At 45.3% G+C, this 16,510-nt stretch overlaps 1 protein-coding gene across 1 annotated transcript; it reads right to left on the bottom strand.

Moving 5' to 3' along the window:
• Window positions 1-1,482: 1,482 nt before the first annotated feature.
• LOC138608204 (plexin A3-like) lies at window positions 1,483-16,206 on the bottom strand (the record flags this gene model as incomplete). Its single annotated transcript, XM_069680725.1, is given in 25 exon segments — window positions 1,483-1,611; window positions 2,773-2,923; window positions 5,530-5,742; window positions 5,828-5,997; window positions 6,193-6,305; window positions 6,397-6,474; window positions 6,620-6,716; window positions 7,683-7,786; window positions 7,911-8,070; window positions 9,065-9,211; window positions 9,522-9,588; window positions 9,796-9,896; window positions 10,010-10,165; window positions 11,393-11,535; window positions 11,891-12,125; window positions 13,003-13,146; window positions 13,409-13,528; window positions 13,709-13,828; window positions 14,406-14,499; window positions 14,628-14,798; window positions 14,964-15,100; window positions 15,290-15,364; window positions 15,366-15,411; window positions 15,531-15,696; window positions 16,015-16,206. Coding segments are annotated over 25 exon segments (3,296 nt in total), but the record flags the coding sequence as incomplete, so codon positions are not given.
• Window positions 16,207-16,510: the final 304 nt, after the last annotated feature.

Below are 16,510 nucleotides of genomic sequence, written 5' to 3'. Positions count from 1 at the left end.
TGCCGATCAGTCCACTTTCAAGAAGTTCTTCACTTCTGAAAAATAAGCAGGTCAACCTGCTTCGTTACAGACCTCGCCTGTGTGCCTGTGTGCCTGTGCTGGAATGTATTCAAAACGTAATCTGGATTAATTTGGCGAATCTGACAAATTCCACAGTCTTGATTGGTCGGGCAGTACATTACTAAAGAGTCTTCCTGGCCATAGGACGGCCAGAGGCCAGCATGACTGACCAATGACGAAGTAGGGTTCGAGGGGGGAAGGAATAAAAAGTGAGGGAAGAGGAAACAAGTAAGGACAGAAAGTAGAGGGAAAGTCAGAGAAGGAGACCAAACGAAGGAATGGGTAAAGCAAAGGAGGAGTTTAGGAATGAAGTCAAGGAAAGGATGGAGGGAGGAGAGGACGGGGTTATGGACACAGGTACTGGTCGGTCAGTAGGCATCGGGCTCAGTGTGCTGTGGTACAGAGTGATTGTCCAGAGAAAACATTGAGTGGTTATTTAATACAGCAACTTTGAATCTCCTGTCGAGGCCAAACAGTCCAAGATCAAGTCGAGCTGTCTCGGCTCAGAGAGTCCTTATTCCACGTGTCCTTACTAAGCAGTGATTTTACAGTTGGGTCGAGTCGTCAGTTTTTTGGACATCACTTTATTTGCTTCCTTCTCCTTCGTTAAAGCTTAAAACAACCTCCTGATTCTTCCTTGTTTGGGTCAGATATTCCAAATGACTTGACTTTGCTTCCTTCCTTGAGCTTGACCTGAACTTCTGACGGTGAATCCGGATCCTTCCACGCAAGGCTGAGGATCCAGGGTGAGGATATATAGTCCTAAATAACGACATCAGTGAAGAGGCCTCTTACTTCTTTGTTCAGCCTTGACAGTTTGATATACAGTATATAGCCCTGATTCATTCAGACTGCTGAGGCTCTTAAGGTACAGTTAAACCTGTTTGACTAAGAGCTTCTGAACATCATCACGGTTTGTCGCTCCTTCAGACCATCGAGCCTCTCAAAGTAAAGTTGTTGCATTGGAGGATATTTTGACTTTACCGTTTGCTTCTCAACCCAGCGTCTAGAAAGTTTCAATCCAGGCAGCAAAGTCAAGTCGATGTGTCCGCATCGACTGTTCGGTAAACCTGATTCCGTCAGTGACTTTAAATCCAAACCGATCGATGCATCTAGAAGGTTTGTTTTTTGCTCCAATGATGCCGCTCCATGTTGAAATCCTGTTAATGTATCCAAACTGGTTTGGAACCCACCAAATGGAGGTAGTCGGGGTCCCAGCCAGCCAGTTAATCAGTCTTCAAATCAATCAATCAACTGACAAATAAATTGCTGATGGATTGATTGCAAAAGGGCCGAAGCTGTGGCTGACAGCTCGGTCCAACACTGAGCAGTTCAGCTGACTGTTAAAACAGTTCAGAAAAACAAAATGTCCTCACTCCCCCTCCCCCACTCTTCTTCCCCACCCCCCATCCATCAGTCCATCAGTCCATCAGTCCATCCGTCCTTCCCCTCCTCTCAGCTGCTCCCAGACATCAGGTTGATGGCTTGCTCCAGTTTGTGCCTCAGTTTGTGTTTGCGACAGTACCCATCCCGGTCCAACGCCGTCAGGATCTACAAGGCGATGGAAAGAAAGGATTAGAAAGTTTAGAACATTTTTATTTTAATCATTTCACCAACATTACTGATGAAACTCGTGGCGTACTCTATCAGAAGAAAATGATCCCTAGTTGATCAATCCTAACGACTTTAGTGATATGCTGACTTTTAATTTAGTAGCTCATTACAGGTGAAGCCATGATGAGGGGCAACACCTATTCGTCTGAGGTCTGGGAGCTGCTTTCTTCATGTTGGGAGTGAGGGAGTGAGGGAGTGAGGAGTGAGGGAGTGAGGGAGTGAGGGAGTGAGGGATTTCCTCGAGTAAAGGAGGTCAAACATTCAAGTCTATACAGATGAGGGCAGATCAACATGAGATCAGCACCAACGACTTTCTGAGTGAGGAAGGAGCTGAGTCTAAAGCTCTAGATTTACTGGTATACTCCAGCCCTAAGCTCTGGTCATGACGTTTAGGTATTGATGGAAAGAATGAGATCAGAGGCTCAAGTGATCAAACAGTTTCCTCTGCTGGGGGCCTTTCGAGACTGGGACAGTTGAGAAGGTTTTGGATGCCTTCCTGTGAAGACTCTCAAGGCACGTCCAACTGGAAGGAGACCACGAGGCAGACCCACGACACACTAGAGGGATTACATATCCCATCTGGCCTTGGAGCAGGAGAACATCACCAGGGAGAAGGACTCGTTGGCTTCCTTAACTTAAGTTTGCTGTCACTTAAATCTTTCAATGCGGATCTTACAACTTGGATTGGATTATCCAGATTCTTTCTAGCACCATGATTGACAGGTGGATGGATGGATGGATGGATTCTTTCTGCAGGCGGGTTCATGTTCACGACAGGCTAAATTGGAAGTTTCAGTTAGCACCATCATCTGGCCTCATTCTTTGACCCTTTGGCCAATAAATATCACCATCAAAGAGCATGGGAATCTGACCAGTGACTGCGGTGAAATCTTGTGCCTGAAAGACCAACTGGATGGACCAAGCTTCCAAAAAACTGACACTGTAATCTTTCAGTAATGGACACATCAAAGGTCAATCATTGGTTAACCTTAGCCTTGGAAACATAAGGTGAGATCTGGTCCAACAGAAGAACTGGACACTGAAGCTGCTCCACAAGGTAAGAACTGTGATGCCTTCAAGACATTAAACCCTCCTCACCTCTTCCTTGTACTTGTTGATGTAGAAGTAGAGCTCACTGAGCGCGCTCAATGTGTTGAACTCGGTGCCATGGAGACGTGACTGCTCCACCAGATAAGCGTCCATGTCCTGATCACTGATGCTGGGCATCTTTGAAATGTCCCTGTAGTACCTGCAGGACACAGAGAGACGGTTTAAGTACATAACTGAAAACATGTATCTAATCAACAAGCTAATCAATATAATCAATATCTAAGCTAAGCTAATCAATGTGCTGTTCGAGGGTTAATTTACAGAGATAATAATGTCCAGTAAATATTCTGTAATTCTTTACAGGACACTAGGTATATTAACTAGTTAACATGTTTGTTAGCTCGTCTTTAGCTTTAGAGTTCTTTTTGAATATAATACTAGTTAGCAGTTGAGTTAACTCTGCAAGCTGCCCTGCAGTTTATTTAAAGTATCAGCTACAGTCACATGTCGAAGCGTCCTTGGGCAAGACACCGAACCCGAAATTGATCCCAGTGGCAGAGCCATCGGGTGTGAATGGGCATAGATCTGATTGGAGATTTGCACTTAGGCCTCTGCCATCAGTGTGTGAATGTGTGAATGTGACATGTAGTGTAAAACAGCTTTGAGTGGTCGGAAGACAAGAAAAGTACAGTCCATTTACCATGTACATCCCCAGCTAGCTCCTGTAGGTTTTTTTTAGCATGTTAGCTTGTATTTGTGTATTGTGTGGGTTTATTCTGTGGTTAGCTTGTTGGCTAGTTGTCCTCTGAGTATGTGACGTGGTTCTGTATTGCAGTTTCTTTTTTCTTTTTTTTTACGTGTGTTGTGTTTTGTAGTTTTTCCAACTAATTAGCATGTAAGCAAATTAGCACACATATCATGTTGCTAGATTACCATTTTAGCTACATCTCCACCCAGCTCTTGTAGTTGTGTATTACAGTATATAACCTAGTTAGCGTGTTAGCTACCTCTCCACCCAGCTCTTGTAGTTGTGTATTACAGTATATAACCTAGTTAGCGTGTTAGCTACCTCTCCACCCAGCTCTTGTAGTTGTGTATTACAGTATATAACCTAGTTAGCGTGTTAGCTACCTCTCCACCCAGCTCTTGTAGTTGTGTATTACAGTATATAACCTAGTTAGCGTGTTAGCTACCTCTCCACCCAGCTCTTGTAGTTGTGTATTACAGTATATAACCTAGTTAGTGTGTTAGCTACCTCTCCACCCAGCTCTTGTAGTCCTGTATTACAGTATATAAACTAGTTAGCGTGTTAGCTACCTCTCCACCCAGCTCTTGTAGTTGTGTATTACAGTATATAACCTAGTTAGCGTGTTAGCTACCTCTCCACCCAGCTCTTGTAGTTGTGTATTACAGTACATAACCTAGTTAGCGTGTTAGCTACCTCTCCACCCAGCTCTTGTAGTTGTGTATTACAGTATATAACCTAGTTAGCGTGTTAGCTACCTCTCCACCCAGCTCTTGTAGTCCTGTATTACAGTATATAACCTAGTTAGCATGTTAGCTACCTCTCCACCCAGCTCTTGTAGTTGTGTATTACAATTTATAACCTAGTTAGCGTGTTAGCTACCTCTCCACCCAGCTCTTGTAGTCCTTTATTACAGTATATAAACTAGTTAGCATGTTAGCTACCTCTCCACCCAGCTCTTGTAGTTGTGTATTACAGTATATAACCTAGTTAGCGTGTTAGCTACCTCTCCACCCAGCTCTTGTAGTCCTGTATTACAGTATATAACCTAGTTAGCGTGTTAGCTACCTCTCCACCCAGCTCTTGTAGTTGTGTATTACAGTATATAACCTAGTTAGCGTGTTAGCTACCTCTCCACCCAGCTCTTGTAGTTGTGTATTACAATATATAACCTAGTTAGCGTGTTAGCTACCTCTCCACCCAGCTCTTGTAGTCCTTTATTACAGTATATAACCTAGTTAGCGTGTTAGCTACCTCTCCACCCAGCTCTTGTAGTTGTGTATTACAGTATATAACCTAGTTAGCGTGTTAGCTACCTCTCCACCCAGCTCTTGTAGTTGTGTATTACAATATATAACCTAGTTAGCGTGTTAGCTACCTCTCCACCCAGCTCTTGTAGTTGTGTATTACAGTATATAACCTAGTTAGCGTGTTAGCTACCTCTCCACCCAGCTCTTGTAGTTGTGTATTACAGTATATAACCTAGTTAGCGTGTTAGCTACCTCTCCACCCAGCTCTTGTAGTTGTGTATTACAGTATATAACCTAGTTAGCGTGTTAGCTACCTCTCCACCCAGCTCTTGTAGTCCTGTATTACAGTATATAACCTAGTTAGCATGTTAGCTACCTCTCCACCCAGCTCTTGTAGTTGTGTATTACAGTATATAACCTAGTTAGCGTGTTAGCTACCTCTCCACCCAGCTCTTGTAGTTGTGTATTACAGTATATAACCTAGTTAGCGTGTTAGCTACCTCTCCACCCAGCTCTTGTAGTTGTGTATTACAGTATATAACCTAGTTAGCGTGTTAGCTACCTCTCCACCCAGCTCTTGTAGTCCTGTATTACAGTATATAACCTAGTTAGCGTGTTAGCTACCTCTCCACCCAGCTCTTGTAGTCCTGTATTACAGTATATAACCTAGTTAGCATGTTAGCTACCACTCCACCCAGCTCTTGTAGTCCTGTATTACAGTATATAACCTAGTTAGCGTGTTAGCTACCTCCCCACCCAGCTCTTGTAGTCCTGTATTAGAGTATATAACCTAGTTAGCATGTTAGCTACCTCTCCACCCAGCTCTTGTAGTTAGGGATGTCTTTAGCGTAGAGCAGCTTGTTGGACGGAGAGTCTTTGCCGAGCCGGTGTTCAGACGTCGAGCAGGAGTCCATGAAGGTCTGAGCGACGACTGACAGACAGGCGTCGGTGATGCTGCTCTTATGGATGTCAAACACAAACTGAGGATTCTTTATGACGTTCACCCAGAACCTGAGAGGAAGGCTGCAGACACACAGACAGGAAGTATTAGTTCCATCTTTACACTGTGTTCTTGTCTTGTGTCTTTACTGTGCTTCATTTCTCTCACCAGTTGCTTTTCCAGGTGTGTCGGACATCCGGATCGCTGATCTGTCGTTTGTCGGCCTGCTCATCCAGGAAGTCGAACATGTATTTGATAGCCAGTGGGAGAGCAGAGCCCCTGTGGGCGGTGCTAAACACTGTCTCAAACAGGTCGTCCACAAACTTTTGCAGCGTCCCCTAGTGGTGGGAGGATCAAAGCAAGGGATAAGCTGTTTAAAGGCCAGTTCAAATGAGTTTATATAACAGATGTCTTCATTTAGAGGAACAGATGCCACTGGTTTAGACATTCATGACTCACACAGTACCAAACATGTCGTTACAACACTGTGTTTTAGTTGGGACTTCAAAGAGTGAGGGGAGGGAGTGAGCTACCTTTGTGGCGAGCAGTCTGGTCAGGTAGATCTCAGACACCATCTTGCTGCCTCGGTCTCCTTCTCTCTGATCGCTGTGCTCGTGATTCTTCACCAGGTGCCACAGTTTAGTTCCTGTAAACACAACACATATTCTGTACAGTGAAGCACACACAGTATACTGTACAGAGTAGTCCTTGATACTGCTGCTGCTGCTGCTGCTCACCTGTCTCCTGGTCCGGTGTGATCATCGGAGCTCTGGATCTCAGACTGTCAGGACTGCTGGACGTCCGAAGTAACGACTCTGAGGACACAAAGAGAGAAAAGTTACTGCCTCTGATTAGCTGAGAGGTAATGTGTGTGTGTGTGTGTGTGTGTGTGTGTGTGTGTGTGTGTGTGTGTGTGTGTGTGTGTGTGTGCGTGCGTGTGTGTGTGTGTGTGTGCTGTACCGTATCTGCTCAGGGATCTGGTGAAGGTGAAGGAGTTGGCGATGTTGTAGGCAGAGACCTGCTTCTGGACCAGCGCCACCAGAGAGCCGTCTGTCACCTGACAACACACAGAGACACATCAGTCAATCAGCCAATCAGCCGATCGCTCCGTCAATCAGCCGACTAATTATCCATTCAGCCCGCTAACTCAGTCGATTCTTATCCCGTCCACAATCTGGGTCCTCTCCGCAGCGTGTCACTGCAGGAGCTGATAAAGAAGCAGGACTCTGAGGCTGCAGACCGACTGTGTCTTTATTAAACATGTTTAAGTTTTAATCTGCAGCTGCATTCAGACACACAGTCTGAAGTCAGAGTTTGACAGGCATGCTAAGTGATAGCAGCCATTTCTTTTGCAAAACACATAAATCCTGAGACATGACGAAGACAGACAGTTTTTAACTTAACAAAGAAGCTAAGCTAACCTGATTACAAACATCTGGGGGTAAGAGCGGCTGACATGTAGAGAGCCTTCATGGACGATGGAATATGTACCAGCTCAAAACCCCGACAGAACGTGGGCAGCAGATATCTGCCCTGACTTATATCCTGCATCTCGTCAATGCAAACATTTGATCAGATAATAAATCTGTGTAGAGTGAAACACCAGACAGCAACACACACACACCTGTGTAACCTGCTCTTTACTGAAGTGAGACTGAGATAACAGGTATAACACACGATTGCTTCATATGTAAAAAGTTTTTGAGGTAAACATCTAAAATGCTCCTTTGAGTCACAGTAATTCTTCAAACCTCCTTCAGATTTCCCAGCATGCAATGCTGCAGGAGCAGATTCAGCAGTGTTAAAGGTGAGTACTGATCATCTGCAGGTTCCAGAACTCAAAACATGGATCACATGATTAAACTCTGTTTATCAAACGTCAAATGTGACGACATTCTTACTTTCTAACCTTTCAGGAAACTTTAACCGCCTCAGAGACTGACTCAAAACAGACCCTCCACGGTGAGGTTAGTTATCACCTGTATGTGTGTGTGTGTGTGTGTGTGTGTGTGTGTGTGTGTACCTGGTAGTGTGCCAGTGTGTTGAGTCTCTTCCAGTCGCTCTCAATCTTTGTTGTCACGTCTTCGTCCTGCAGGATGATCCTGGTCAGACGGCCCTGACGCCACTCTGACGACACAAACACAGACACACAGTGAGCATGTTTATCTGCTGGTTATCTGCCCTTGTTTAATGAGAGGCTACACTTCTCAGACTGCTCCTTTAACGTGTCGTCGGTGGTGCGAAGAGTTACCGAGGTCCATGTCGTCGGCCTGAGGCCTCTGAGAGAACGGGATCCCTTTGTAAACAGCGTCCAGCAGTTTGTCTTTGACCTGAGTCACCGTGTCACAGTTCAGCACCTTCACTGGCACCTCCGTCCCTGCCTCGCCCTCCGGAGGGATGCACATCAGAGTCTGAAGGAGAGAGAGAGAGACGGAGAGAGAGAGAGACAGAGAGAGAGAGAGAGACAGAGAGAGAGAGAGAGACAGAGAGAGAGAGACAGAGAGACAGAGAGACAGAGAGACAGAGACAGAGAGACAGAGAGACAGAGAGACAGAGACAGAGAGCGAGAGAGAGAGAGAGAGAGAGAGAGAGAGAGAGAGAGAGAGACATTTAAAGGGTTATTCTGGTATTTTTAAACCTGGGTCCTGTTTTTACATATTTTGGCTCTCTCATGTCTAACAGTTTCAAACAGTGTGTGAGTGTCTCCAGTAGATGTGTTCATCCTGCAGCAGTGAAACAGGCTGTAATAGCTGCAATGTAATCCTTGATGGGTCAAAGGTCGTCCACTAAAAGTTCTTGTTGTTTCCACTGACAGGCTCAGATTGTTCTTCTAAGTGTGTGACAACATGACAGAAAGGATCCCTACAGAGATAGACCTTTTTGTTACAGAGGAAGATGATTGTTTTAACCACACACAGACGTTACATCGCTCTCTGCACACACACCAGACTCCATTCAGAAAAACACTGATTTAAGCTCTCAGCACACAGGAGGAGCTGGTCGACTGCTTCCTTTATCGGTTAGTTTTAGTGTTTCTTTGTGTTACACAAATATTGTGTTAGATCAGGATTAACAATTTAAAACACCAAAGTCACACAATAACACAAACAAGCATAAAGGTCTAGGCAGCAGAACTTGCAATCTAAAATCACTTAGAAGAACAATCTGAGCCTGTCAGTGGAAACCACAAGAACTTTTAGTGGACGACCTTTGACCCATCAAGGATTATGTTGCAGCCATTACAGCCTGTTTCACTGCTGCAGGATGAACACATCTACTGGAGACACTGTTTGTACTTACTAGCCATTGATCTGGAGTGTGAGTGTGTGTGAGTGTGTGTGTGAGTGTGTGTGTGAGTGTGTGTGTGTGTGTGTGTGTGTGTGTGTGTGTGTGTGTGTGTGTTACCAGCTGTTTGTAGTCGATCTGCTGCCTGATGAGTTTGTCTTCACTCAGAGAGTAACGAGCCTCTCCTGTGATGGCGTCGATCGGACCTTTCTCCATCTGCTGCTTTATGGCACAGTACAGCATGAAGAGAGGCTCGCCTGCACACTCCTGACACACACACGGAGAGAGAGAGAGAGAGACAGAGAGAGAGAGAGAGACAGTTAGGCAGACAGGCAGTCCTCCCTGTCAGCTCCGAATCCCTTCATTACAACAGTTTAATCCTGAAAAGTCATCAGCAGCAGGATTTAACCAATCCCCTTCACTTCCTATGAATAAATCAGCTGCAGCTCTCATCTGATTGGTCACAGCCAGAGTGAGGAGGAAGAGCTTAACGAGGTCAATTAAGGAGAGGAAGAGAGGAAGAAGAGAGGAGGAAGAGAGGAGACGGTGAGGAGATGAAGGAATGAGGAGGTGTTACCTTGAGAAAGCGATGCAGCAGGAACGTGAACCAGTTCGTCAGCATCTTCTCAGCGACAGACTCCGTCCTGAACACACACAGAGCTCAGAGGTCAAAGGTCACAGATATAATTCAGCATAATCCAGGGGGGGAAATCAATAAAGACATAAGTCAGTTTGGATATTGTCTCTTCTGATAATGTTTTGTATTTTATTTCAGTCTGTAGCTGCTTTTCCAAAATGCTGAAGGCTGAAGGTCAAAGGTCAAAGGTCAAAGGTTAAGGTGGTGTTCTGACCTCCTGAGCAGTAGTTTGGGATGGTTTCTGTTCTCCAGGTTCTTCTCGATCAGGTCGGCCAGCAGCTGTTTTAACACGACCGTAGCGTACTCCATACGACCCTGCAGAGACCACGTTAGAAATAAAAGCAGCTGGTGGAACGTGTAGAACGTCTGTGAGTCATACATCGTGTTTGTAAACATTATTCAGAGCTCCACAGGTGAGCGACAGGTACCTGCAGAGCGGCCATGAGCAGCGAGGCGACGTTCCCGCGGTCCCTCATGGAGAAGGACCTCTGAGCCTCCAGAGTGTGGATGAAGGTGAGCAGGAACATCTTGTTGTTCAGTAGCTGACTGAAGAGACGCAGAGCTTTCTCCACGTTGGCCGGAGACTGAAACACAGACAGGCAGAGCGTACAGTCAGGAGCGCAAGCTGCTGCAGCGGGGAGGAGACGAGCACACAGACCTAATGTCCAATCAGACGGCAGACTGTGACACCACATGAGCCTCCTGGATTGACAAGTTCTCTTTGAACTGAACGGCTGCGAACAACACGAACAAACAGTAAATGAACTAAATATGTGTCTCAATAAGCAACGTATGATTTCATTGTGAAATGTGTCCACAACTAAATGTTTGAATTTAAATACTGTCGTTAAGTTTTTAACCCAGAAAGCAGCTTAAAAACAAAACCCGAAGTTTCATCTCTTAAAATTTGCTTGTGAACATTTTCACACTTAAAATACATGAATGTTTCTACAATGCTTTACTTTCACTCCTCATGTTAAGCCTTTAAAACAGCAGGAAACATGTCTCTCCTTGTTGGAGCCATAACAGACATGACACACATCGTCCATAAGACATCATCATCTCTGATACACAATGTGAGGACGTGTCTGTAAATTCATTTAGAACTTGTATAAAAAAGACGTTCCTTAAATCTGCAGAACCTGCCTCAGTGACAGTCGTCTGTACGTCAGTGGGTTCACTGCTAACAGGAGATGCTAACCGCTAATTTGGCTCACTTTTATTGTCTGTATATAAATTTAAATTAGCATAAGCTGAAAAACGTCTCCACAGAAACATCCATCAGGATAATAAAACGTCTGTGTGTTAGTATGAACTCTTGCTGACGCTCACACTGACGTTAGCATTGTGAGAGGATCGAGCTGTGAATCCCGTCATGAAGCCCCGCCCTGTTTCTAAACTAAACTTTAATAAATCCACAGCAGGAGGATTCAAATATGCAGAAACAACTTCCTCTGAAATAACAATAAAAGAAGCTGCAGATTAGAAGCTCACATCAGTCCTCTGAGACAGAGAAACATCTCATCAGCTTCATGGAGAGCCTCCACCCGCACACTGATCTGCTTCCACACCTCGTTATTAGGCAGAGAGAGACTCTGATTCATGTGTGTGTGTGCAGAGAGGCAGGCTCAGAGGCTCTCAGCGTCCTGCTGCGCTCGCTTAATTAAAGTTTCACAGAGAGCGACGAGGGTTTTCTGTCTCACTACACAGAAAAAAGCAGCTCGGACTATTTCTGTAACGTCCCCGGAGTTTTGTTCTGCAGGTGATGAAGCACAGGTGTGTGTGTGTGTGTGTGTGTGAGGGGTTCGTACATCGAGCTCCTTCAGGACGGGGTGTTCTTCTATCCCCGGGAACATGACTCTCATGGTGTACGTCCGGTACTCCAGGAAGGGGATCTTCACTCCGTCCATGTCGTTGGTCAGCTCCTGGATGTCCGTCTGCAGCTCTGCGAACGCTGCACAGAGGAAGGAGAACATGTTGAACACCACGAGAGCTTCTTTTAAACACAAGCATGAGTTTGTTTCATCACCAGATTGTGAGGACGGTTAACCCCTGAAGCTGGGATAAAAACAGCCCTGGGGTGCATGCACACTGAATGCAGGAGGCCTTCTGTCAAATGAACCTCTGCAAACAGTGAATGCATCCAACCAGAGCTCCTGAGCAGGAAGTCTGCTGCTTCTCTGGAAACATCTCAGTGACAGCACTCACTCTGTGCAGCTGCTGCTTGCCCCGAGGGAAAGGCAGAAACACTGAGTGATGGTCGCCGCGCGGGACGACAGAACACTCAACACGCACAGTCCTGAACGTACCCTCCTTGCACTCCAGTGCCACCCGGCTCTCCAGGTTGTCCATCTGCAGCTGGAGGCGTTTCAGCGTGCGGTCGGCGTCTCGAGTCTTCCTCTTGTAGGCGATCAGCACGGCGATGATGGCGATGAGCAGCACGCCTCCGCCCGCTCCGATGCCGATGATGGCGGGCAGCGTGAGGGCGCTGTCAGAGTAGATGTGGAGCGTACCGGGGGAGTACTCCAGACCGCCGACCAGGATCTACAGAAAGAAGGAGGATTCATAAACCTCCTGACTCTCCCGGCTCGATCCCAACACACCTGTAGAGCGTGTTCACCTCTGTGCGCATTAATCCTGCCTGTCGTCTGTATGAATGTTTTATTAAAGCGTTTCCTCTCACAGGTTTAAACATCGATCATAAAACAGATCGTTTGAACAAACTGATGAATAAATGATGAAGAGGATGAAGATGAAAGAGAGAGAGAGAGGCTCGAACGTCACGATCGATTAATAATCAATACTTTTAATAATTTATCAATAGTTTGTCCAGCAGGAAAGACTTCACTGTAAAGGTGTGTGTGTGTGTGTGTGTGTGTGTGTGTGTGTCACCCTCTGAACTGTGATATCAGACCAATTACCCATGATTCCCTGCAGCTTCACTTAATGGCTTTCACCTTTATAAAGACCCCCTCCTTTTTTCCTCTCCTTCTTTTCCTTCTTTTCCTTTCCTCTTCTCCTCTCCTCTCCTCTCCTTTCCTCCTTCTCTTCTGTCCTTGGTCACTTTTCCTCTCCTTCTACCCCTTTTGTCTTTTTTTTTTACCTCCTCCTCCGTGCGACTTTCCTTCTCCTTCTCGTTTCTTATCTCCTCTTCTTCCTCTTCTTCCTCTCCTCTCTGTCCCCTCTCAGTTTTCCCTTTTGCTCCTCTTTCCTTACCTCCTTTTTCTCCTCGTAGTATCCCCTCTTTTCCTTCCTCCTTGCTCCGTCTCTTTTCTTGTCCTTTTTTTTACCTTTACTTTGGATTCATCCTGATAAATGTGGTCTAACGTCCTCAATGTCCTTTCTCTAAGAGTTTAACCAATTAACCAATCAGGAGTCAGTGACATTTGAAAGAGGGCAGGGCTTAGCTCCTGTCACTCACCAGGACTCGCTGTTCTCCGGTCAGATCGGGCGAATCACAGAGCAGCTGGTTCTCTGACACGGTGAGCAGGCAGGGAGACTCTCCGATCAGAACCGTGTAGTTCAGACGGCTGTTCCCCGGAGCCGGAGGGATCAGGTTCTTACCCTGAAACCAGAACCAGAACCAGAACTCAGGGCTTCTTCAGGAACAACTGCAGAGCTACAGTGTGGAAATACTCCTTTTTACAAAATAAAAGTCCTGTAATTTAAACCTTCAGAATAAAACAACGTGTCAAAGGTGAAAGTAATCAGTCAGCAGATTCACACATTTCAAAATAAAAGCTCTCCATAAAGTGTTAAACCCTGTGCTTGAAATGTTTTATTTTGTTGAGTGTCTTCTTCTTCTGGACTTCCTGTGTTTCTCTCACCTTGAGGATGATGGGCGAGCCTGGTTTGACCTCCAGGATCCCAGAGTTGCCCAGGGGGTCAAAGGTCGGGTTGGGGTAGTGAATGAAGGGGGTGGAGTTCAGGACCAGCAGAGAGGAGACCTGAACAGAACCAGAACACTAAAATAAAAGTCTCCTACAGACTCATTTATTCTACATTCCTTTGCTTGTTTTATTTATGCTGAATTATAAACAGAGATCCACAGTGTTTTTATTTCATCTTACTGCTCTAATTTTACATGTTGTTTACATGACCATCAAACCTGTGTGTATTTAAGTTACCTGGTCAAAGATGAAGCCGAACTCATCAGGGCGCAGCGCCCCCTCTGGTGGGATTGGTTTACTGTAGATCAAACCAGGAGCCAAACAGGTCATCGTGCTGTCGTTGACGACGGTGCAGAACTACAGAGAGAAAACAGGGTTTTTATTGTGAGACTTTTATTGTGAAAAAACTGAAGCTACAATTTAAAAACAATCTGAACTCTTCATCACAGTTTCAATAAGTCGTTTTAACTCATCAAGACGTTTTACGTGGAGTCACAGGAGTGAAAAAAAAATCAATCAATATCATCAAATAAATCCTGCTTCATCAATTAGGCACATATGGAAGCTGCAGGGTGACATTAAGAATGAGGAGCAATAAGAGGATACAAATCAATCAATATAAAAAGTTTTAAATAAATACATAGTAAAATAAATAAAAGAATAAAAACAATATTGATATATTTATTACTAATATGAAAAAGTACAAAAATAAATGAGGAGATAAATTATAAAATGAATTATAGTAGACACAGTTACTCTTTGTGTTTAGTTGTTTCCTTATTTGTCTTTTATATTGTTTTTACACTTATTTATATTCCCACTTTTATTTTTCTTTTACAAATTCATTATTAATAATTATATTTGTTATAATTCTAAATTGATTTTTATTTGGCTTCCCCGAGCCTCCGTAAATAAAGTATTCATGTTTTCTTACGTTGTTCGTCTCCACTCCTCCGTACTTCGCTCTCACTTTGGGCTCCTGGATGGTCAACAGGTTTGTTCCTGTTACTGTTATCACTGTGCTGCCACTGCACGCACACACGCACACACACACGCACACACACACACGCACACAGACGCACACAGGTTACAGATCAATACACTGATCAAAAGATGTTGCATCTATTGATACTGTAAGTGTCTGTGTGGTACTAACTTGAGGATGGTCCAGTTGGGTTCGATGCTACTGATGGTCGGGTCCTCGGTGTAGATATATTTTGTCTCTGAGCTCGTCACCTCGGCCCTGTCAATCATCAGACGGATGGGGGCGGGGCCAGAGCCTGACAGGGAGGCGGGAGTTATGCAGATTATTTCCCTATTGGTCCGTCTGGGAAAAACAGGAAGTGGGGGAAAAGATCAGTGATTTACTGGCTCTTTTATGATAAAATATATAGATTGTTTAAAGATGAAGTATATATTATACATTATATATTATACATTATATATTATAGATTATATATTATATATTATGAGTCAACAGATCCCGACTGACTTGACAAACAGACACTCCTCCTTGTCGATATAAACGGTGACGGTGCTGCCGGCGTCCAGGTGTCGACCTGTCACCGTCAGTCGGGTTCCCCCGGAAACAGGCCCTTCTCTGGACGGGACTCGACTGAAACTGGGGCTCTGAGGAGGAGGAGGAGGGGAGGAGGAGGAGGGGAGGAGAAGGAGGGGAGGAGAAGGACGAGAAGGAGGAGGAAGTTGTTAGGGCTTAATTCATAGCTGTTTCTGTGCATGTGAGGTCTTTATGAGCCCGTCACTGACCTTCCTGCACTCTGCGTTCAGACTCAAACCCTCGCTCACACACACACTCACCACGAAGGAGTACGTCTGAGTGGACAGCGTTCGATACTCTGCGCTGCAGACGCCGATGCAGAGCTCGACTGGAACCGCCCGGAGAGTGAGGGAGGAGAGCCTCGGCCATGTCGCACACGATCCTGAAGAGAGACACACACACACACACACACACACACACACACACACACACACACAGAGTCAGTGAGCACACACACCTGTTCCTTCACATGTTCAAACCCACACGCTGACACACACTGACCTCTCAGCGCTGATGTACTGCGACGGCACCGGGTTACAGCGGACTCCGGCCACCTGCACGTGAGCGATCTCCTTCACCTGCAGACCCAGGTTCTCCCCCTCGATCGTCACCCGCGTCCCCCCCTCCCGAGGCCCCGTCAGGGGGTCGATCTGTGGGGAAGGAGTTCAATCACTGATCACTTATCAATGACTGATCACACTGATTAGACACAACTGAATGCAGTGTTAACTAGAGATCTACTGAGGTACCTGCAGCACATGTATCTGTTCACTGTTTACTTTTACAAATCAAGACTTTGGCACAAAAACATCGACATCAGTAAAATAAGATGTTTTTAAAAAGTTTAACATTTCCAACAAAGAAGAAAAAAACCAATGAATAAAAATGAAACAGCAGCTGTTTAAAGATGAAGTCTGTCTTTGTTTCATTTGCCTCCTCGCCTCTGTGACCGTGTACAGTAAAGGTTGCCGGTTCGATTCCCTACCTGGTGATGCGTGGGTGGCTGCAGCGCAGGTTGTGTCGGCCGTGATGCATCCAGTTTTCTGCTCGGGTGTCGGACAGTGCTGCCGCAGGAGACACTTCCTGGTTTCGGTGCACCATCCACACTCGAACGCCGCCGGAGCTTTGAGACACTGACCGCAGCTGGAGCGCTGAGCCTCGCACTTATACAGCAACGCTAAACACACACCAACACACAACAGAGACACACCAACACACAACAGAGACACACAAACAGGTTTATTTCCAGTCTTGGTGTTTTGGTGCTAAAACAAGGACATGGGAATAGAAAGCTGTAAACAGCAGAACGACTGTCGATGAACTGAACAGGATAACATCAGATAAAATATTAAATATGTTCAATGAGTTAATCAGCTGTGTTGATTCCATGCAGAGAAACTGAAGTGCTGTCAGTAATTTAAAAGACGTTTTGAGCATCTGCAGGTAAAACATGAATAAATGTGTAACACAGTTTGCAGAGC

This window comes from Semicossyphus pulcher, unplaced genomic scaffold (genome assembly GCF_022749685.1).
Source record: "Semicossyphus pulcher isolate SPU_LCO1_2020_fin unplaced genomic scaffold, fSemPul1.0.p SCAF_40, whole genome shotgun sequence".
NCBI classification, from domain to species: Eukaryota; Metazoa; Chordata; class Actinopteri; order Labriformes; family Labridae; genus Semicossyphus; species Semicossyphus pulcher.
The sequence above is the reverse complement of the archived record's forward strand: the minus strand, read 5'-3'. Positions and strand labels throughout refer to the sequence as shown.